Below are 20,804 nucleotides of genomic sequence, written 5' to 3' on the forward strand. Positions count from 1 at the left end.
ACCACGGAACAACTCCCGAGCATAAAGCCCAAGGAGCGAAGGGACAGGAGCCCGGAGCAACTTGGAACAGTCTTGGAGCAACCAACATCCCAATGCCAGGACCAGCACACAAAACGGAGCCAAACAGAGTCTGGCGCTATTTCGGCATACCGGTGGCCTAACGTGAGGACATGGGTACTCCACCAACTAGCATGGAATGGAACTTGGGCTTAGACCCAAGCCGGACGCAGAACAAGGACAGGCACGCAAGCGGGAGCTAGACTATGCCTCAGGTTGGTCGGCCATGCCCGACCTACCCACTATCCCTACTATACATTTGGAACCCCCCACAGCCCCCCCCCCCTTGAGGAACACACGCTTTGGGCTTTCACCCCAAGCCTCCCTTAGTATCAGGAGTTAGTCTCTGGGACAAGCTCGAAACTTACTAAATATGGAATGTCCTTAGATTGCGAATTTGGACACGGGACGAACACCATTGTGTTCAGGCCGATCTCTACATTCCGTAGATATGCCAAATGAGCAAATCTGGACACTTTCCATAAATAGCATTTGGGACCGAAATGAGACTAACACAAAGGGCATGATAGCGAGGGTGTTTGGCAGACACGGTAAGCTATCATCCAGCGATATTGAGGGACCAATCTCAATACGCGAGGGTTCTTGTCAAGCCAGTGCAAGACAGAGCAAAAGAGAACTAACAAGCCGGGCCAAGTATGCTCAGCTAAATAGACACTTAGGAATTCCTTCCTTATGCTCATCCGGCCAAGTACAGATGCAAAGTCCAGTTTACTAACACTTGAACAAGAAGGGCCAATAAAGGGAACCAGCAGTACCGACCTCCTGCCATCGTGGCAGTAAGGTAAGGGTGTCCGTAAGGACTAGTCGACAGGTAACTTTCGATACCCGAAGTCACATGCGCGACAAAACCTCAACAAGCTTCGACCATATCACGTCCACATGTTCAGCATCACCACCTCAGCAAGTTTCCAACCCAAACCAACAAACACCCCGAAACCAACAGTAGACAATCACCCCAACAGACAAACTTCAACTCAACTCAGTTCAACACACCTCAACTCGACTGAACATGAACTTGCCCACCAACTTCAGCAACAAACCGCAGCAAAAATCTCTAAGTCCAAAGCTACCATTGGATCAACGCCACCTCATCAGATCTCAACAGTTGAACTTAAGTTAACTTCATCACCAATCTCCACCATTGATCTTTCATTAAGACAAGTCAAACAAGCTCAATTCAATCAACAAATCTAGACCATTCATCACCAGCAATTGAGTGCCACACAATTAGCCAACCAACTTAACAGGGAAAACACTTTGATCACAGAAAATGAAGAGAAAGATGCAAGTTTATCCACCTTGCCGTCACAGGACCATGGATTCGAGCTCCTCCACAAGGCCTTTTCGACACACTCTGACCAAGAGCTGGCGAGGAAGTTGGCTGCCTCCTTCAACCCCAAGAACAGCACCATAACCGACGGCACCAACAAGATCACCCTCAACCCAGCAAGAATCGCTTCTGTTTTCAAAATCTCCAACAAGGGTTTGCTCCAATTCTTAGGAGAAGTTCCACAGCAAATCATCAAGGCGAATCGAGAGACTACATTCACACCGAGGACGGTGTCTAGTTCTGTCAGGGGAGTAGAGTGTATCAACCAAAAACCCAGGCTCATGGGACTCCAACCCTTAGTGAGAAAAACAAAGGAGAAAAGGGCCCAATTTCCAAGGGCTGAGAAGAAAGACGAGTGAATGAATGTTGTGTATTGATATGAAAATGATGAATGGAAATGGGGATCCACAATTCAGATTCCCCCCCTTGGCAGTTCAAACTGCCAGCATATGCTAATGAATAGTATATGCTGTGCATGATCCAATCTATGGCTCCAATGCAGCCTTGGGTTCGCCGTAGATATCCAGCGAAGAGGAGTTTTCACACCTCTTCAGAAGGAGAGGAGATGGCCACAAAGTGCGAGAGAAGTGGTTGTGAGTGGGAGAGGAGTGGCCACAAGTGAAAGAGGAGATGGTTGCCCATATGCTACACAATAGTGAAAGAGGGAAAGAAGATGGATGTTGAAGTGGGAGAGGAGTGGTTGCAAAAGAGAGAGGAGATGGCCATTGTAAATGGAGAGGAGTAGTTGTGTTTGGAAGAGGAATGGCTATATGAATGGGAGGAGTGGCTTGCAACACACATACAAAAGGCCAAAAAGGGAAATGAAAATGCTAGCAATTAGAACTCAATCAAATAGTCATTCCCAAAACCTTACCCTAAAGCATGTTGGTGTTGTCTTGTGCCTAATTTTGATTAAAAATTCTAATCACATTATTAATCATTTATTAGTATTGTTATATAAAATTTATATAAATATAAATATATAGTATTTGTACAATGTCACAAAACTTTATATAAAGTAGTATTCAACCATATTGGAGGTGGAGAATAACATATTTTTCAAGCTTGGTATGCATCACAACATTCATTTCTAGCTAAGTTTCTAAGCTCAAATGTGAACCATCACTTAACCAACTTATGTTGTTGGAAAGAAGATGTCTGTGGTGATCACATATCTAGATTGGCTACTAAATTAATTCCCATAGCACATTGTATTCAAAGTGTTTAAAATTAATCCTCTCTCTCTCTAATATCAATTACAGTATTCTATTCTATTCTTTAACACCTCCTTTAAACAAGTGGTATATTCATAAATGTTTTATTTGAGCTCAAATCTTCAAACCAAATTTGCTTCCACTGCCTGTTAATCCATTCCATGAGTTTATACCACCTCATTGGCTTTAACAATCCTATGTATAGTTTGTCATCCCAGGCTTTAATAGAGTACTTCAATTTACTAGCGTTAGTAATATCATCTATTCCTCCCAAGCATGCAATCTCTTCCTCTCCATCCCCCATCACTTTGTAAAGCCTGAGAAGCCCAGGATCATACCTAGCAACTACAAAGCCATCATGCCAGCTCTCAAGTTTAACATGTTCTGGTGCACAATGGATAATTTCATTGCAGACCCTTGAAACGTCCACAAACCTTCCATCATCTTTATACATGACCACTCCTGATCCAGACTTCAATGCATAGCATTCCCCTCCATGGGAAATTGAACTGTTAATGTAATATTTTTCAGCAAAATCAACCTCCTCCCATTTGTAAGTACCAGAGTCAAACACAAAAACGGAATTACATATACAAAACCCAGCTGTTGAAATCATTGGTACAACAATTCTGTAATGCCGTAAGTCATCCCTATCAATCAGTATGGAGATCCCTCCCGGACATTGCTTCCGAGTTTCAAAAGTTGGCAAGGCCTTTATGTGCTCTACTATGGGATCACATAAGACTACCATCCATTCTGCCTGGGATCCTTCCCATCTTGCAAATATGAAGCAACCCAGATTAATATCGTGATCGTATGCAGCACAGTTTTCAAAAGTAAAACGATTCTGCTTAAGTATGGTGGAAGTTTGATGTTCTGGGGCAGCGCTTTGTCTTGATGCAAAATCCACCACAAACTCTAGTGATATATTCTTTTGAGATAAATTCCCATGATCTGATGTAACAAGACAAAGATGAATGGAATTTTTGAGTTCTTGCTTTGAGATACGGAGATCATAATACATTTCAGAGTATGTGAGGCTCCCTTGGATCTGGCACAACCCTTTTTTAAGAGATTCACGCCTTTCTCTTCGAATTACACGTACACATGCAGCCCATTCTCTTGAAACTAGATTAGCCGCAGTCAAATCTTGACCTGAAAGCTTTGAAACTATCTGCTTCAGTACATCCCCAAACATATCCATCGTCAAGATACCTAGCTCACTAATGTCTATATATAGATGTTTCTAAAGGGCTTTGAGAATATTCAATCTTTTATGCTTTTTTCTTAAAATCGTTGTTCGTTTACGCTACATACCAGACAACGATGATCTTTGGAAAGTAGTGGCCTCTTTCCCACAAGAAGCTCCAGCATAATTGCATTAGCATTGTATTTCTGGGTGGTGTTATTGTTAGCTAAATACAATTTCCCATCGCTTCTCAGGTTATGCTGATGGGTGATAGCGTGATAGCAAGACGAAATTCTCTAGCCACTGGTTTCTGGCAGTTGATACCGCATAAAACCGTTATGCACGTATTAGCTTGAGCCAGCCAGGTTTAATCATCACGCCTTTAGGACAACGTGAAACGTAGAGTTCTCCTCGCGCTCCCTCTCCGCCTCTCGCAAGCCCTCCATTCCTTCTCCATGGCAGCAATTTTTCTCAAGCAAGGCACCAAGAACGACGTGTATGCAGTCCCGGCAATCCATGTCGCGATCAAGATTCCCACGAACAGCCACGGGAATCTGCAGGAGGAGTTCGAGATCCATACCAGGGTCAGGGTGTAGCACACAAGGCAGCAAGAAAGAGAGAGGGAGGAGAGCTAGAGGGAGAGGGCCTTCGAGTTGTCAAGCCGAAAGTATTTGTGGCGATCATCGGTGAGCCAGCGGCTGGGCAGAATGAAATCTCGGCTCCTCTCATCGCCCTCAACCCAGCGCTGGCTGCCAAACCGGCGTTCGTGATCGAGCTTCTCCACCCGCCCAAGTCGTCTCCTTGCCTCATCAAAGTGCGCATGACGGACAAGGGATTCCGTCGACTCGAAGGCCAGGGACACAACACGCATGCGATCTGTACCGAGATCGGCTTCTTTTACGCCGTCTTGCTGCTCAGCCTGGGCCTGAACGGTAAAGACTGTGAATTTTTTGTGACAAGCCAGGGGTTGCGAGTGATCGATTTGGATCTCGTTGCTCCTCACGATGGCAAGCATTCTTGCCATGGTAAATGCGATCACCAATCAGAAAATGGGTTTCGCCGCTCGGAGGGACTTATGGGAGGGTTTCACGTCCGGGTTTCTTCTTACTGGGCGATAGCCAATTCAGCCATAGAGGCCACCCAGAAGGCCTTTGGGTTTTAACGATCGGGTGTTTTAGAGCTACATTTCAAATGCTTTATACCTTTGAGTAATTCGCTCTTCTGGTTCTAAATCTTCCAATCTCCGTTGTTTAGACTAGCGCACAAAATGGTGTCGTTGCTTCTCGTAAGTTAGAGGAAATGTACGCCAGGCCTGGAACGTAGAGATTCATGCGGGGCTTGCAAGGCTTGAATCGATTGACTTGCGGCACCAAACACTATTAAATCGTGGTCAACAATTGGTTCATCTTTTTCAGAGATAACAGTGGGAGAAGAAGAATCGAAACATAGAAAAATTACGATAATAAGTTACTTTTCCAAGTTAACCCTATTTTGAGTAAAGGTGAAAAGAGTTTTAGGGTTCTTGGCAGCCGATGAAGAAGGTACGACCGGGTCTCTACATTGGCAACCAGTTTGACGCATTCTACTTCCTTACTGGTAAGCACAGGGGCGTCACTCACATCCTTTCGGTGGTGCCCCTATGCCCAGGCCACGAATTCTCCACGCCCCTGGGGCCTCCAAGGGATAACGCCATCCTCTACAAGATCGCCGCTGAGCTTGACACCAAGCGCGCCGAGTTTGATGGAGCTATCGTCAGGAAAGTGATCCCAGTGGAGGATAGCCACGACGAAAATCTGCTGGAGCACCTCGAGGACGCGCTCAAGTTCATCGACGAGGGCGTGAACAAGGGGATCGTGCTGGTACACTGTGGTGGTGGTATCTCCCGCAGGTAACTCCAAACTTCTCTCTCTCTCTCCCTCTCAGTTTTTTTAATTTTTGCGCTTTCGGTTCTTGCAGTGCATCCGTGGTGATTGCGTACCTTATGTGGAAAGAGAAGCTCTCGGCCAGTGGTTAGTTTTCGTGAGCCCATACTTAAGTTTTGAGATCTATGCTGTTTGTAGAGGCGTTGGCGTCGCTCAGGAAGTGCAGCCCGACTGTGAAGCCAAACAGTGGATTCATGAAGCAGGTGAAAAAATATAAAAAATAAAAAATCTCGGCAATGTTTTGCTTACTTGTTATTTATTTTATTTTTTTGCAGTTGCAGGTGTTTGAGTCGTCTGGTTGCGTGGTCCGGGTGCATGGCAAAAAGGAGCACAAGCGAAGGACAAAGGCGATGAAAACCTGCAGGATATGCAATCGAGTGGCACCAAGTGAAGAGTTCCTTATATGCCCCTAGTGGTTTTCTCCAGCGTTAGCTTTGGAGTATCAACGCTTTGCAGATAACGTTTGCTCGCTCCAGTTCTCGTAGCTCTAGTAATCGTTGGCGTGAATGAACAAATACTCTCGAGCGAGCTCCCCTAGACATTTTGAAAAAACTTCAAACTCATTCCAAAACTTCGCACCGCGTCTGTACACTTGCAAGGACGTGCTAAGCAGCAAACAAGAGGTTTCTGCCAAGGCAGTCACCCACGCGGTTAGAAGGCTCTAGAAAAGAAGTGTGCCAAACTCACTTCGAGTAATCGAGGTGATAGCTCACCACGCCGCTGAACAGGAACTCCGTCGAATAAATCTTAATCCCTGAAGTACCACCAGGCATAACTACACTCTCAAAACAAATCTTACTATATAATCGTACCCTTCTTGATAAGTGGTAAGCAATACTTTCGATCCTCCTCGCAAGAGATCACTAGACAACCCCCAGTGGCTTCGTTCTTCTTGACAATCTGCGTAACAGCAGTCAATACTTCCAATTCACACACATACACACACCTTTCCTCCCGCAGCTTTTACAACGGACTCCACCATGTCCAGTGGCTTCGTATTTGGAGTTATGTGCACTGGGATTCCCTGTTGATTTTGTCAAGCTTCATCGGTTCTGAGAGAAAAAGACGTGTGACTATACCTCCAACAGTAGCCTTTGCTGAGCAGAAATATACGTTGAATGCATAGAAAACCCGAGCTCCTTCTCCTTCTTAGAGTCATCCACGATGAATTTCTTCTCGTCCACCGCGCACCCTGCCACGCTGCAGCTCTCTATCCACGCCAAATCCACAACGGGCTTTCCCGCAGCCAGGACTTCCAGCATATTGGCTGTTCTCAAGAACCTGTCCGTGATGAAGTGTGTGCATTCCGCAGCTTTTTCCACGACCTGGAACTTGAGCTTCTTCAGCACCTAGCAGAACGTAACCGGTTACAAAAACTTGACAGGACCAGCTACAAACATGCTTACTTTCTTCTGCTCCTCGATCGTATCCTTGCCGAGGGAGTGACTAAACAGAACTTTAACTGGCCGTCGTCTGCTCCTTCTCGGTGTGTCGTCGGCTATGATCAGCTTCTCCGCCTCACTTTTTCGCTTCCTAGCCGTCGACTTGCTGCCCTTCGTTACAGCTTCAGCAGAAACGGCATCGTTACTCGTGCTTTTAGGAGTCTGTGGATCTACTTGCGGTGCTGTAAAAACTACCTGATCAGCGCGCCTTGGGGAAGCCTTTCTACGCCTTTTACCTCTAGCGGTACTGCGTGGAGGCGCGGTTTTCCGTTTGTTCGTGCTCGGCTTACTTCCCGTCGCCACCGAAAGAGGCGTTTTACCCTGTTCTTCAAGCGCCTCAGAGACTTTTTCTTCATCCAAAACCTGCGCTGGCTGGTCACCTTCTGCTGCTAGCACCCCGGCTTTCATGAGCGGATCCTCCTGGCTCGTTACGAAATCATATACTGAAGAAGGGTCGTCCCGCTGGAGCTGTACGATGCGAGAGGCGAGCACGTTCATCTTCTTGTTTTCCACGTCAAAGTCACCGAGTTGAGCCTCTTGAGAGAAATCGCCGTTTGTGGACACCAACCGTTCCAGCGCCTCAAGAGCAATGGCCTGCGACTCCTCTCCCGGATCCTGAGAATTAAGATAGCTGAGCTCCCTCACGGGAGCTACGATCGCACTCAGAGGTTGCGCAGGGTGACGGTGATCTTCGCCTGGAACACTCTTCCCATCGAACAAGACCTTTCGAATTTTGTCCAGAGAATTCTCCTGCTGAGGACTAGCCGAGTCCGACTTTTTGTCCCGGTTCTCTGTCGACTTCTTGTTGTTCGAGCACAATGCCGGGACAAGGCTGATGTTCTTGAGAGTTTGAGAGACGGGAGTTGACGCTGAGCAACTGGCTCCACCGTTCGAAGTCACCAGATTCTCTTCCACAAGCGATGGCGCTGGCTTGAAGACGTCGAAAGCAATCGTGGAAGTCTTGGCCTGCTTAATACCCCATTGCAAGACAAACTTGGCCGAATCGTCCACTTCAACTTTTTCCTGTGGATCCTTCTCTAGCTCTAGCTTGGATACCAACCTCTCGTAAGCCGCCATGGCTGATCCACGCAGCGACTGCACACGTATCGACGCCAAGCTCTTTGCTTTTTTCTCTTCCACCGGATTTTCCAGCCCTGCGTGCTCCATGCCAAAAATTTGGGTGCTCTCGTACTGGGGACTCTCCAGCAGCTGCGTCCCAAGAATCAGGGTCGGTTGGACTGCCAAGAAACCAAGAATCTCTCTCAATCGCATGCCGCGAGAAGCACAGCCATACCTTCATCGTCGTGCTCCTGAATCTTGGACGAGGCCGTGTCCTGGACGCCTCCAGCTCCAGCTTCTTCGTCATCCACAGTGGTGGCATCGGACAGCGCCTTCTCGACGCCATCGCCCCGGGCATCGACAACGCAATCGCCGCCGCCGCCGCCGCCGCCATCGCTGTGCGCCTCCTGCTGGGTGTCGTTGCCAAGAATCAGGGTTGGCTGGAAGTCGTCGTCACAGCTCTCGTCCCCGCCCATGGCAAAAGGCCCAGAAACAAATATTCCGTCGCCTCGTTTTTGCAGGAAGCATATTCTGTTAGGGCGTTGGCAAATTCCGTTAGTTTTGAAAAGCATTTGGCGCCAATTTGAAAATGCTCCATAAGGAAAACTCTAAGCCAGTAGTAAATTTTATGGCGCTTGCCAAGTAATATAATTCGTTTTAAGAGACTTTTGATTGTCTGCTAGCATCCCATGAATGAATTATGAATGAGTTCTCTTGGCAAATGCAAACATCATTATTGCATCGGCAAGCCCTAATGTTTCCAAATTGTCAATGGTTTTTCTAGCTATTGGTTGTGATAGAGAAAACTACATAGCAGCATTCTCAAATTAATTTAATTTGCACCTCTCATAGCCAAGGTTTGTTTGAAAGGCGAAAACAATAAAAAACTATCTTGAGAAGGCACTCGGGACTGAATATCACTAAATAATATCTTTTTCCTTATATATCGCTGTTGTAACATCATCTTTCACCAGTTTCTTCCCATCCTCTAGCGCTAGCAGCAGCTTGTGCTGCATCAAGAGAACCCTTACTTTCAAGCCCCTTCAGGAACAAGTCTGTTTGGCCAGGATTGATTCGGTATGGAGTGTATGCATGACAAGGAAAAGCACCACTGGAGACCTCTGCGCGATATTTGGCGAGGCCTTCTTGAATAACATCTCCCACTTTAGCAAATTGTTTACAAAACTTGGGTGCAACCTATCACAAGAATGCAATTAAGCCAAAAGAAAATATGAGATATTGTTTTACCTTTGTGTGCTGAGGATGCATCATTCCTAGAAGATCATGATAAACTAGGACCTGGTATTGTATGTTTTTAATATACGACTTGTAAATAAACCATAAGTTTACCTGGCCACTGCAAAAGGGTCCGGCTCCTATTCCAATTGTTGGTATTTTCAGTGATGAAGTTATCGCAGCGCCAACGGGCGAAGGTACACACTCGAGAACAATAGCGAAGCACCCAGCAGCTTCCAAGAGTAATGCTTGCTCCAGCAACTAAAGTCACAGAAACACAATCAGAATATAGTTGAGAAGAGATTTCATTTACCTTCGTAGCATCTTCAGAAGTCAGCCCTTGTGGTCGGAAGCCACCAAGAACACCGATTGACTGTGGTGTGAGACCAATGTGTCCCATGACAGCAATTCCAGCATCGTGAATTGCCTTCACTGCTGTGATTCGAGATGCACTACCACCCTCTAGCTTAATTGCATCCATTCCTCCTTCCTTGACAAGGCTCACTGCGCTCTCTACGGCCTGATAGATCAAACAAACGATAAGGCAAAACAACATTTGATATATAGCATGGAATCAAAGCAAACCTGCTGGGGTGCCTGTTCGTAGCTCCCGAAAGGAAGATCCCCAACAAGGAACGATTTGTTGGCTCCTCGTTTAACAGCCTTACAGTGTGACAACATCTCTGTCATGGTTACTGGTAGTGTTGTATCATAGCCATGGGCAACCATTCCTATAGAAAAAAAAAAGGAGTACACTTCAGAAAATACTGTGACCTTACCTGCAGAATCCCCAACTAAACACATATCTATGCCTGCCTGATTTACGTGAACTGCACTAGGATAATCATATGCTGTAACCATAGTGATTGGTTCCTTTCTTGCGTACTTCGATTGCAAGTACCTCATAGTCACCTTTTGAGCCATGACACAAACTTTAAAACCTAAAAAGTTTATACGAAAAGGGTTGAATTTATAACCGTGGATTTAGACACATGACAGATTCAATCTGGAGCGTCGGATACGGTGCATCGACGGCTGAGAGCCAACAATCTTATTAGGGTTTCTCTGCTCTTTGAGTTAGTTTAATTTTAGTTTTACGCTTTTAAACTTTTAAAGTTAATTTAAGATTCCCATCGATAGAATTGTCAATGCTTCCAAAAAGGCGAATCTTGACGCTTTCGGTCCCGGGCACTCCAAGCAAATCCCTCTCCCACGTTCTCTTTGTTCAATGCTGGTTTCCAGTAGTTTATAGATTTCTATCTTGAACATTTCTTCCATATCGAAGCTAGCGCTAGTAGCTCGCAGCAGCTTCCCCAAGTCTTTTGATCCCCCACCGCAAGAACTCCTCTTGCTCCTGCCGGTTCTTGGTGCTCCTGGAGCTCATCTGGAACGACCAGCGCACCAGAGTGGTGGTGGTTCCGGCCCGCGAGAGCTCGAGCGTGGCATCGTACTCCTCCAATCCCATGTTTCCTTCCACCATCTCGTAGGACAGGCAGTGATTCTCATCATCCAGCCTCACCATCCTCTCCTTGACCCAGGTCACTTGCCCATCGGGCCGCGGAAACGATCTCACGAGCCTCACGCCCTCTTCGATCCGGAGGCACTCCTCCACCGTCGGCACCCATCGCCCAAGCTCGTAGAAGTCCGCCGCGATCCGCCACACCGTCTCCACCGGCGCCGCAATGCTTCCAAGCACCATTCCTTGCGCTCTATATGCTCCACACTGGCAGTCCATGGTATGGAGAATGGAGGAGAAAAAAGAAATCGAGCGAGCGAGCTAGAGAGAAATCCAGAGATCTTGATTCTTGATCGCGAGAAAACCCCAGCAACTGGGAGAAACGCAGAGTTTATGGATAGATAACTGTTTATGAGACAAACACCCGAGAGAGGTGCATTTAAACCAGATACTGCGGGACCAGATACTAGCAACGTGGCCACATTCCAGCCATCCACAACGCCAGCCACGTGGTACAATCGCCTTCGTTGCATCGCTGGCCGTTTTGACACATCTGGGCCGTCCGGCGGGGCCAGATCGTGTATCGCATGACACACGTGGCCAGTGGTCACTAATCCACTTGTGCCACGTGGATGATAGAGAAGTTCTTGCGTCACTGCTTAGTGTGAATGAAAGATCCAGCCAAACAATGTGCGTATTCTAATTGCAGTGGAACACAAATTTTAATAGCGACAGCGCAATTACCCCCAGAGGTCCCGGCGGCCAAAGCGCTTGCCGGATCTTCCGTGTTCATCCCAGCTTCTTCCAAGTTTCTTCCAAATTTTGTTCTTCCAGGACTTTTTTCCTCCAGAGACTTGTTCTTCGCATGGAGCTCGCGAATCGCAATGCTAGCCCTTCTCCCAGGAATCGCAAGCACCACCACAAGAGAGTTCACGGATTGGTAGCCGCGACGATCTCAGTCCCACTCCACAAAGCCTGGAAGATCGTGTCGGATTTTTACGACCTCGCGTCCTGGGTGCCAACGATTCGAAAGTGTTACGAGATCAAACCGGGAGTCCGCTACGCTGAGTCTGTTCCAAGCAGCAATGGTAAGTTCCGGTGGGTGGAGGAGGAACTCACGGCCTTCTCCGCCGCCAGGTACAGCATGAGCTACAAGATAATTGCAGGGAACTTTGGCCTCCAAGACTACTCCGCCACTGTCAAGCTCGCCAAGAGCTGCGATGGGAGCAAAACGATCGTCCGCTGGTCTTTTGGAATGAGCATCATGAGTGAGAAAACGAAGGAGCAGCAAGAGCTTTACCTCAGGCAGGGAATCCGGAGCCTCGAGAGAGCGGCGACGAAGATCTCGTAAAATCCTGCCTGTCCTGTGATGCTTTTATATCTCTGACGATATTTGTCTGGTTGTCTGGTTGTTGATCACGGGATCGAAGAAATAAATTTCATGGGAAAGTTTTTAGTTTATACTTGTTTGTTTCGAGATCTCCTGGCCAAGGAATCAAACAACGAAAGAGAAAGCACGAGCGTAGAAGTTTTAAAGAAAGTTTAACAGCGAAGTGGAGCTGGAGTGCCAAATTTCATGGCGTGCGCGGCATCAAACGCTGGCCGGAGCTCGCTGATAACTTGAGCATCCAGGTAACTATCGCAAGCGAAACACCATACGGACAAATCCCTGCCAGATTCGCAAGAGAAAAACAAGGAAGCTCATGAGCGAACAAGGCAAAAAACCAAGAGAGAAAGACACAGAAATTCCACCTGTAGCTTAAAGCCGATGGATGACCAAACTCTTGGAAGTGTGACAACATATGTCCATTGATGAATCGTCCACACAAGACTTTTCGGCAGCTCAAGCACACCCAATTCTCGCGATGATCGCCGCAGCTGCGGACGAAAGGAAAAAAACAAATCAAGGAAAACAACAAACAAGCGATGGGAGAGAAAAGAGAAAGATCAGTCAAGCACTCAATCCCGAGGGATTGTCAGGAAATGGAGATCCCACCCACATACATTGCACAGGGCGCATCAAATCGAGGCAAGAGAGGCGCGTTGCAAACTCGATCGAGATGCGGACAGCTCGTCCTGGCCTCCACCCAGCCAGAGTCCTCGCCGCATCCTGACAAAGCCTACACAAAATCGAGCTAGAGCAAGAAAATTTCTCTGGCGGACAGACCTCAAGGCCTCCCTGGCTGCCGCTAGTAGAGCCTGCCATAGCCACAGCCCGCACAACCCTAAACCCCTAAAGCAAGACGAAGTGTTCCGGTTGACGTGGCAAACGGCCCACTCCGCTTTTTCCCACGTGTGATGAACAGTGTACAGGTAAAGAGCTGCCCCATTGTAGCTATATAGTTTATTGATAGTATTTTTCGTTTTTGATGTCCAGAATGGAAATCAGAATGCAACAGTTGGAGGCGGATCTGGAGGCAGAAACAACCAATTTCCAAGAAGCACGAAGAAGATTCAACTGGCAATTTACGAGGAGATTGCAAAAGTTTTCCTCTTCAACTAATTAACAAGCTTTGGAGCAGTTGGTTCAAAGCTTAAGTGAGAAGGGAGACGATGGAACCTTACACCCAATTCAGAACAGTTTTGGAAATTCTCTGAAGAGGACAATTCCTCTGGTTGAGAAAATATGCAACGCAAAACTGGAGTGCAAAAAAGTCTCTAACACTAAGCTTGAATTTTGTTTTTGTTGGGCTTATTTCAAGTGAGCTGTTAAGTGTTTTGTGACACCAAGTCGATTGCCTTGGCACCGCCGGTCACTGTAGAGATTTGTGAAGGGATACAGCAGAGTAGGCAGAGTGTTGCATCAAACTATCTGAGCTTCTTAGGGCTATGATAAAAACGATCGCATCGTGCAAACGTGTAGCCTACATCACCAAGAGCGTGGAATTCAGCCTCTACCACAGGAATGCTGGCGAAGTAGCGTGGCTGCGTGGTAGTCTCGCTAATGGGTTGTCATTTCCAATAGTTTAAGTATGAAGAAATTATATAATTAGGTTTGGTTGCCGCTTCACCTTAAAAATCTTATAAACCTTATCTTTCTCCCCTTTGTTCTGGGGTCAGTCCACCTTTGCCACATCTTGGGCAGCTCACATATCCAAAGCCTTGGCAATCAAAGCATCTGGAGAGTAGAATTTAGTGCTTCCATGAGGGATTCGCAAGGAATTGTGCCAAAGTTCTTACTTCCATCGCTCGAAAACATTGCCATTCTTCTTGTTCTTGCCAGTTCCCTGCAACCCAATTCGATTGCCACATTGTTTTGTCAAGGGGGTTTTTGGAGTCGAGTTCTCACCTTGCATCCCTTGCACTCCATGGCGCCTTTGCCTTTGCAAGTCGCGCAATTTCCCCCCTGGAATGTATGGCAATCGCAGCACTCGCATAAAATCATCCGGGGGAACTTACCTTGTCGAGCGCTGCTCGAGAGATTACTCCATCGCGTTTCCTCCCTCCCAATTTCGCGTTCCAGGGGAGGGAGACGCTCGGAGAACAAAACGAAAGCATCGCCATAGCCACTTTAAAACTTTTGGCGCCAGAAATTTAAAAATGTCGTGGATAGGGGCTGATGTGGGCACATGTCGACGCGCCAAGTGGATAGGTTTTAAGTCTTGCGTGGCAATCCGGCGAGAATGCCGCCCTGCTCCGGAGCTCGATTGCGATGGCGGCCGCCTCCTCCAGCCCCAGCCCTACGCCCAATGCCAACGCCAGCGTCGGCGCATTTGAGGCGCTCCACGACTGCACTGCCGTCGACTCGCCCGATCGATGGCTCACTTGCAACATGGAGTATGGAAATTTCTACAAGCTCTCCCGCCCAGCGTCGGCGGCGGTGGCCAGGCGCGCCGAGGTACGCTTCCAGCCCTAGGCTAGATCCCCCAGAGTGATCGATCATGGGTCGCCAGGGTTTTTGAGTAGCCGTGATTTCAATGGGCGCAAGCAAGCGACTAAACGAAACGATGGAAATTTTTTGTTTCTTGGTTTCTTGTTCTAGGCGCTGGCGGAGAAGCAAAAGCAGCAGCAGCAGCAGCGGCCACAGACCGTGCCCAATCTAAATCTCGAGGCGCTGCACGAGAAATGCGAGAAGAAATGGGAGTTGCTTACCAAGCAGCTGGAGGAGTGCCGGAGCGAGGTGGAGCAACTCCGGCTACAAAAACGCGATCAAAAGCCTGGTGATCTCTTGTGATCTCTCTTCCAACATCCCAAGTTCGGTAAAAAATAAAAAGTCAATTGATCGAAGTTGCTGATTGTTTCTTCTTCTTTTTATTTCAGAGAGTCCTAGAATCAGTCCTCGCAGCAATAAAAGCAGCCCTCGCGGAAACAAGACGTGTCGTGGAGAGTACTACGACGACGAGACCCCGCTTACAACCTCTCGCTGCGAGCACGACCGGGCTCAAAGCTCTCCCGGAAGATCTTCGTATGGCGACCGAAAAGCGTACGAAGGCAAGATCTACGTAGGGAAGAAGGACGACACTGGAAGAAGCTCGCCGGCACACAAAGTCTTTAACATTTACATCAGGTATCCAAGAGAGTCTTCTCGTTTTTCTCCTTTTTCTCACGGCACGATCGAATCCACAGGAGAAGTCCATCGCCAAGTCGAGACAATGAAGAAGATACCCAGCGATACGAAGATAAACGCCAGCGCTACGAAAACAAACACCAGCAACGTTACGAAGACGAACACCAGCAACGCTACGAAGACAAACAATCGCAACGCTACCGCCAGGAAGAAGATCTCGACGACGACGAGTTTTGCGACAAGTGCAAGATGATGGAGCGCCCCGGGAGCTCGCAGACGCAGCTCGACGATGTCATCCCTCCGCCGCGGCCGAGGCGAGTCAAGAAGAAGTGGCGAAAGCAGCGGCAGGACAGGGATCAAGCTTCCGACTCATCGGTTCATCCGGCAACTTCAAAGTACAATTACTACAAGTACTACGGTATTTCTACAAGCTTTCAGGGGATGGAGGTTTTCTCACCGATACTGTGCGTTTCCATGTCTGCTGCTGCGCAGGTTTTGCAGGCCATGGTGCTAAGACGAGCTGGGGACATAACTTTCCTCTGGGATTGGTTCCACCGCATTCCGTGAGAGCTCCACCAGAGTTGTAAGCTTCTTTTTAACTCGCTTTTCCTTTCGATTTCTCTCGAGCTTATCAGCGTGATTCCAGAGTTGTTCCCGAGGATATCATGTTTCGAAGGAATGTGTAGTAAGAAGTTTTTCTCGTGTTTTTTCTTCTTCGTTTCTTTTGTTCTTCTCTCCTCGTGATCTTAGTTGTATAGATCTTCCAGGTGAAAATTGCTATGGTTCTTCTAGCGTTCTCCACCGCGAGCTGGATCGAAAAGCATTTCTCCGGAGGATGTGATGGGCTTGCCAAGAAATTTTCAGCGAGAATGTGGTCCTTGGCTCTAGCCGCTTGGCTAGGGCATGGATGTTCTTGTGTGAGCGGTGCTCTCGCGATCGTCTCGTCCTTGCGCGGTATGTTCTCGGGCTCTCCTCGATCGCAGTAGCTCAATCTCGTTCGACCCATCTCCGCCATGCCTCCCAGCCTAGCATCGCCCAAGAACACCACGACTTCCATCTCCTCCTCCCGGCGCTCCAGGCATGTACCGCCCTGCGCGATCTCGAGATGGGCGACGCCATTGCCAATCTCGCCTCCAGCAGCAGCAGCAACGTCTTCGTCGCGAGCTCGATCGTCACCATGTACGCGCGATGCGCACGCATGGATCTTGCGAAGCGAGCTTTCGAGGAGATGGGGCCTCGCCGGGACGTGGTTGCGTGGAACTCGCTGCTCATCGGCTATGCCCGCAATGGGCATCCAGAGCTCGCGCTCGAGCTCTTCTCGAGGATGGAAGAGACCAACGCCGGGAGCTTCGTCGCGGCGATCAAGGCTTGCAGCGGTGGAATCGATCGAGATAGTGGCGGATCATCCGCGTTCCTGGATCGAGGGATCGCGATCCATCGCCAGGCGAGGAGAGCCGGCTGTGACGCCAACGTCTTCGTCGCCAACGCGATCGTGGATTTCTACTGCAAGGCTGGGCGGTTGATCGAAGCTCGCGGGGTGTTTGATGCAATGCCCCAGCGCAGCGCCTCGTCCTGGAACGCGCTCATGCTGGGATTCGCCGAGAATGGGTCGCCGGAGGTGGCGATCGAGCTCTTCCATCGCTGCTGCGCGGTGGATTCCCGGGGTTTCGTCGCGGCGATCAAGGCGTGCTCCATGCTCGCTACACGGATCGATCGCGAGGAGGGCCGGGAGAGCTCGCTCGAGGCGATGGAGATTGGGAGGATCGCAGGGGAGAGTGGCATGGATCGCGAGAGCTTCGTGGCCAACGGGCTGGTGGATATGTATGCCAAGTGTGGCGCCATGGCGATGGCTCGCCGGATCTTCGACGCTATGGAGGAGAAGGACGTGGTCTCCTGGACGGCGCTCATCTCCGGCTATGGCGAGAATGGAGAGGAGGCGATCGCCCTCGACGCTTTCGATCGATTCCACTCGCCAAACGAGCTCACGCTCGTGGCGGCGGTCAAGGCGTGCTCGCGGCTCTCGATCAAGGAGGAAGAATCGAGCTCCATAGCCGGGATGAAGATGAAGATGGATTCCCTGGCGAGGGCGATGAGGATCCACGCTCGAGCGTGGAGATCCGGGCTTGGAACAAACACCCTTGTCGCGACCACGCTCATCGATCTCTACGCGCGGTGTGGCAGCCTGCTCGACGCGAGGATTGCGTTCGATCGCATGGAGCTCCACTCCGCCGCGTCGTGGAACGCGATGATGCTCGGCTACGTCGATCACGGCCAGGCCCACGTAGCGCTGGAGCTCTTTTCCAGCACTGGAGGAGCTGCCGACGCTCGCGGCTCGATCGTGGCGGCGATCAAGGCGTGCGGGGAGCTCGGGCTGCTCGATCGCGGCGTGGAGATCCACGCGCGAGCGGCGGAGCTGGGCCTCGCCTTGGATGGCTTTGTGGCGAGCGCGCTGGTGGAGATGTATGCCAAGTGTGGTGGCGGAGGAGTGGCGGAGCATCGCGGCGGCGGGCTGGCGGAGGCTCGCAAACTTTGCGACGCTCTACCGGTGGGAGAGTTCGTGCCGTGGACGCGCCTGATGGTCGGCTACGCCGAGAGCGGCGAGGCGGAGGCGGCGCTGGAGATCTTCGCCCGCCTCCGCCTCCAGCGACCGCCGGATCCACAGCTCTTCCTGGCGGCGCTCTCGGCGTGTGGCGCGGCGGCGGCGCTGGACGCCGCGCGGGCCATCCACGCGGATTTGTCGCGTTCCGGGCTCGAGAGCTACGCGCCCCTGGCAAACTCTTTGATCGACGTTCATGGGAAGTGTGGCGATCTCGCGGCTGCCCAGCGGCTCTTCGATTCCTCGCGCTCGAGCTCCGAGGATCTGATGGCCTGGACGGCCTTGCTCGGCGCGTATGGCCGGGAGGGGGAGAGCCGGCGTGTTCTTGAGCTCTTTGGAGAGATGGTGGACGAGGGCGTCAAGCCCGACGGTGTGGCGCTTCTTTGCGTTCTCGCGGCGTGCAGCCATGCCGGGCTCGTCCACTCGGGCGAGCGGTGCTTCCACGCCATGGCTTCCAAGTTTGGGATCGTCCCGGGGATGGAGCACTACGTGTGCATGGTGGACATGCTTTGCCGCGCGAACCAGGTGGAGGCGGCGGTGGAGATGGCGAGGTCGATGACTCTCAAGCCGGGAGTTTTGATCTGGAGGACCATCTTGGGAGCTTGCCAGAGGTGGAAGAATGCCGAGCTTGGGAAGCTAGCTTTTGACGCGCTCGTGGAACTGGATCGCGACCAGGCCGTGGCTTATGTGTTTATGCGAAACATGTACCAGACAACATTGGATTGACGATCTTCTTGAGAAAATGGTCGATAGAGAAGATCTTCTTGAGAAAAAAAGAAAGTAAATACACCATGTTTACAACAAACTTGGAATACACAAAACTATTCTTAGAGATCGATCGAGCGCAGTTAACTTAAGCTTACAACAAACTTCAAAGCTGTCTTAGAAGGAGGGCGATCTTCCATTCCTCGGGAACGTCCAGAACTCTCTCTCCTGATCCTCCAGGGCCCAAGGATCCATCTCCTCTTTCTCCCGCCGAGAGTTCCTCCGCTTGCTTCGTTTTCGATCTTCCTCCGGTTCCGGTTGCGAGCCTCTCCTCCGCTTCTTACTCATGGCCAGTTGGTCGACCCTCTGATCATCGTCACACACCCTCTGGCAAAAAATGGTGGCAACCCTTTGATTAGCGTCAGACACCCTCTTGCGCTTCGGCACCTTGACCAAGATGGCCTCGAGTACGTTGGCCATTTCTAGCGTTTGTTGATCAACCTCGATCTTTAGGGCTTCTCGATTTTCCACAAAGTTACGATGGTCTTGCGGGTGTCGGACCACGCGAGCAGCCCTGGCTTGAAAATCTTCGGGCTGGACTGGCCGAGCCAGCGGTCTCGGCGCGAGATCGGCATTGCAGCGATACTTACACTGGATCGAGCAGTAGAGCGAGACCGTGGTGAGGAGCACCCTATTGCAATGGCGGCACTGGTTCTTGTTTGCCAAGGTTGCATTTCGCGGCCTCCCGTGCAGGAAGTGGATGTAGTTGCCGTTGATCTTGAACGTCTCCAGGCCGGAGGTGTCGATCAGGGGCGCGATGTCGTCGACCTTCAACGCCGCAAACCTGGACGCGCTGAGGACCTGCAGGATGTTTGGCTTGCAGGCCTTGTGATCGCGCTGGTCGCACTCCTTGCAAAGGGCTTTCTCGCAGGCACGGCAAAACGAGGCGAGCTTTCGATTACCCGGACCGACGTCTGGATGGGTCGGGCAACCCTTGAAGAAGTTCGTCTCACCCATCAGCGCAAGCAGCCATGAGGAAGACGAAGAAGCTTGAATGTCGTCGCTCGCACGCTCCTCCATAACTTCGATCTCTAGACTATATACCAGCCCTAAATTTCTAAACCCCTGATCTCATCGGAAAGCACCTTTAGCCAAAAATAACAACATTGCCATCATGCTACAAAATAATAAAATAACAAATCATTTGAAACAAAATTATGAATTAAACTAAACTATATATATTAATTTTTATTATATGTTAATTTATATAAAATTGATCTATACAATCAGAAGTCTTAATTTAAATTTAGAAAAAATAGTATATATGTAATTCCAATAATGCATGTGACAATGAAATTTCTATAATACTAATTATTGCATTTCACAATATTCAATAATTTCTAAATGTATATTTAGTGGTATAAAACATTAAATTTTTTATATTTAAACTTAAATTTATTTATTTATAAATACTTATAGGGAAGTAAAAAGTTTACTTCTCAATATAAAACATACCACTATCTATACTAAAACATAAACTTCATTAAGACTTAAATTTCTTTTCATCTTAAGACCTTGTAATGTAATTAACCTTTTTTCTGTACTATCAAATTTTAAAAATTATAAATAATTGAATAAATACTTTATAAACTAAAATTTAATATTATTTTGTGAGAAATAAAATACCAAAATGACTATATTTGATTAACAAGAAAACCCTAGCTCATATATAAAACTAAATGGTCTTGATTAAAACAAATGCAATAGCTCTTCGTTAATAATAGTATATCGCATCATAACTGTACACTTGGACCTCATATCATTCTTTCCTCTCAGAAGGATGGAAGGCAATTAAGATTTTTGGTTCATAAGTTAGGATCTAAAGGAATATTAAGAAAAGGTACTAATGGATTTATGAATGATGCAAATTGTTCCTGATCCCTTTGTATTAAACACTTTAATTGGTGAATATGCATAATTTATAGAGGATCAACTTATTGAATGTTATGCCGAATTTTATAAATTTACAATCTAACTTGCCACAATACTCAATATAGTCCTTTACACTAA

At 48.6% G+C, this 20,804-nt stretch overlaps 6 protein-coding genes across 7 annotated transcripts; 2 read left to right on the plus strand and 4 right to left on the minus strand.

The window, feature by feature from the left end:
* Positions 1-5,302: 5,302 nt before the first annotated feature.
* On the plus strand, positions 5,303-6,171 carry LOC9645864 (dual specificity protein phosphatase 1B). The gene is made up of 4 exons (XM_024681083.1): positions 5,303-5,699; positions 5,768-5,820; positions 5,872-5,936; positions 6,009-6,171. The coding sequence occupies exons 1-4, from the start codon at positions 5,344-5,346 to the stop codon at positions 6,144-6,146; spliced, it is 612 nt and encodes a 203-aa protein (XP_024536851.1). The 5' UTR covers positions 5,303-5,343; the 3' UTR covers positions 6,147-6,171.
* Positions 6,097-8,710, minus strand: LOC9645865 (BRCT-containing protein 1). The gene is made up of 8 exons (XM_024680816.1): positions 8,470-8,710; positions 7,412-8,413; positions 7,140-7,357; positions 6,813-7,082; positions 6,680-6,757; positions 6,546-6,633; positions 6,421-6,487; positions 6,097-6,360 (listed from the first exon to the last, which is right to left on the minus strand). The coding sequence occupies exons 1-8, from the start codon at positions 8,708-8,710 to the stop codon at positions 6,339-6,341; spliced, it is 1,986 nt and encodes a 661-aa protein (XP_024536584.1). The 3' UTR covers positions 6,097-6,338.
* A 484-nt stretch (positions 8,711-9,194) lies between these two features.
* LOC9646348 (3-methyl-2-oxobutanoate hydroxymethyltransferase 1, mitochondrial) lies at positions 9,195-19,214 on the minus strand. The gene is made up of 7 exons (XM_002976130.2): positions 19,143-19,214; positions 10,250-10,382; positions 10,056-10,201; positions 9,784-9,990; positions 9,585-9,731; positions 9,483-9,533; positions 9,195-9,431 (listed from the first exon to the last, which is right to left on the minus strand). The coding sequence occupies exons 1-7, from the start codon at positions 19,212-19,214 to the stop codon at positions 9,195-9,197; spliced, it is 993 nt and encodes a 330-aa protein (XP_002976176.2).
* On the minus strand, positions 12,431-13,169 carry LOC9646349 (histone deacetylase 6). 2 transcript variants are annotated; one of them, XM_002976131.2, is made up of 4 exons: positions 13,094-13,169; positions 12,931-13,046; positions 12,679-12,804; positions 12,431-12,595 (listed from the first exon to the last, which is right to left on the minus strand). In XM_002976131.2, exons 1-4 carry the CDS (start codon positions 13,130-13,132, stop codon positions 12,469-12,471), a joined length of 408 nt encoding a protein of 135 aa, XP_002976177.2. In that variant the 5' UTR covers positions 13,133-13,169; the 3' UTR covers positions 12,431-12,468. The 2 variants fall into 2 exon arrangements, with proteins under 2 accessions (XP_002976177.2, XP_024536816.1); XM_024681048.1 differs by having other exon boundaries at positions 12,927-13,046.
* On the minus strand, positions 13,862-14,466 carry LOC9646350 (protein PHOTOSYSTEM I ASSEMBLY 2, chloroplastic). Its single transcript, XM_002976132.2, has 4 exons — positions 14,326-14,466; positions 14,216-14,272; positions 14,107-14,153; positions 13,862-14,044 (listed from the first exon to the last, which is right to left on the minus strand). Exons 1-4 carry the CDS (start codon positions 14,428-14,430, stop codon positions 13,957-13,959), a joined length of 297 nt encoding a protein of 98 aa, XP_002976178.2. The 5' UTR covers positions 14,431-14,466; the 3' UTR covers positions 13,862-13,956.
* LOC9646351 lies at positions 14,624-16,146 on the plus strand. Its single transcript, XM_024681047.1, has 6 exons — positions 14,624-14,764; positions 14,909-15,086; positions 15,187-15,433; positions 15,493-15,851; positions 15,926-16,016; positions 16,080-16,146. The coding sequence occupies exons 1-6, from the start codon at positions 14,699-14,701 to the stop codon at positions 16,117-16,119; spliced, it is 981 nt and encodes a 326-aa protein (XP_024536815.1). The 5' UTR covers positions 14,624-14,698; the 3' UTR covers positions 16,120-16,146.
* Positions 19,215-20,804: the final 1,590 nt, after the last annotated feature.

This window comes from Selaginella moellendorffii, unplaced genomic scaffold (genome assembly GCF_000143415.4).
Source record: "Selaginella moellendorffii unplaced genomic scaffold, v1.0 SELMOscaffold_29, whole genome shotgun sequence".
NCBI lineage: Eukaryota > Viridiplantae > Streptophyta > Lycopodiopsida > Selaginellales > Selaginellaceae > Selaginella > Selaginella moellendorffii.

Bases quoted from the DNA above. Each gene is read 5' to 3' on its own strand.
- LOC9645865 (XM_024680816.1), bottom strand. From the start codon at position 8,710: ATGGGCGGGGACGAGAGCTGTGACGACGACTTCCAGCCAACCCTGATT. The intron at 6,634-6,679 runs GTGTGTGTATGT...GCTGTTACGCAG, and splicing joins TAAAAGCTGCGGGAGGAAAG to ATTGTCAAGAAGAACGAAGC. The intron at 6,488-6,545 runs GTACGATTATAT...GTGGTACTTCAG, and splicing joins CTTACCACTTATCAAGAAGG to GGATTAAGATTTATTCGACG.
- LOC9646351 (XM_024681047.1), top strand. From the start codon at position 14,699: ATGGAGTATGGAAATTTCTACAAGCTCTCCCGCCCAGCGTCGGCGGCG. The intron at 15,087-15,186 runs GTGATCTCTTGT...TTTTTATTTCAG, and splicing joins AAAACGCGATCAAAAGCCTG to AGAGTCCTAGAATCAGTCCT. The intron at 15,434-15,492 runs GTATCCAAGAGA...TCGAATCCACAG, and splicing joins GTCTTTAACATTTACATCAG to GAGAAGTCCATCGCCAAGTC.
- LOC9646350 (XM_002976132.2), bottom strand. From the start codon at position 14,430: ATGGCGATGCTTTCGTTTTGTTCTCCGAGCGTCTCCCTCCCCTGGAAC. The intron at 14,273-14,325 runs GTAAGTTCCCCC...CATACATTCCAG, and splicing joins CTCGAGCAGCGCTCGACAAG to GGGGGAAATTGCGCGACTTG. The intron at 14,154-14,215 runs GTGAGAACTCGA...ATTGGGTTGCAG, and splicing joins TGGAGTGCAAGGGATGCAAG to GGAACTGGCAAGAACAAGAA.
- LOC9646348 (XM_002976130.2), bottom strand. From the start codon at position 19,214: ATGGCCAACGTACTCGAGGCCATCTTGGTCAAGGTGCCGAAGCGCAAG. The intron at 10,383-19,142 runs GTTGCCACCATT...ATGGCTCAAAAG, and splicing joins TGTCTGACGCTAATCAAAGG to GTGACTATGAGGTACTTGCA. The intron at 9,991-10,055 runs GTTTGCTTTGAT...TTGATCTATCAG, and splicing joins ACGAACAGGCACCCCAGCAG to GCCGTAGAGAGCGCAGTGAG.
- LOC9645864 (XM_024681083.1), top strand. From the start codon at position 5,344: ATGAAGAAGGTACGACCGGGTCTCTACATTGGCAACCAGTTTGACGCA. The intron at 5,700-5,767 runs GTAACTCCAAAC...CGGTTCTTGCAG, and splicing joins GGTGGTGGTATCTCCCGCAG to TGCATCCGTGGTGATTGCGT. The intron at 5,821-5,871 runs GTTAGTTTTCGT...TGCTGTTTGTAG, and splicing joins AGAGAAGCTCTCGGCCAGTG to AGGCGTTGGCGTCGCTCAGG.
- LOC9646349 (XM_002976131.2), bottom strand. From the start codon at position 13,132: ATGGCAGGCTCTACTAGCGGCAGCCAGGGAGGCCTTGAG. The intron at 13,047-13,093 runs GTCTGTCCGCCA...GATTTTGTGTAG, and splicing joins GCAGCCAGGGAGGCCTTGAG to GCTTTGTCAGGATGCGGCGA. The intron at 12,805-12,930 runs GTATGTGGGTGG...TTTCGTCCGCAG, and splicing joins TTTGATGCGCCCTGTGCAAT to CTGCGGCGATCATCGCGAGA.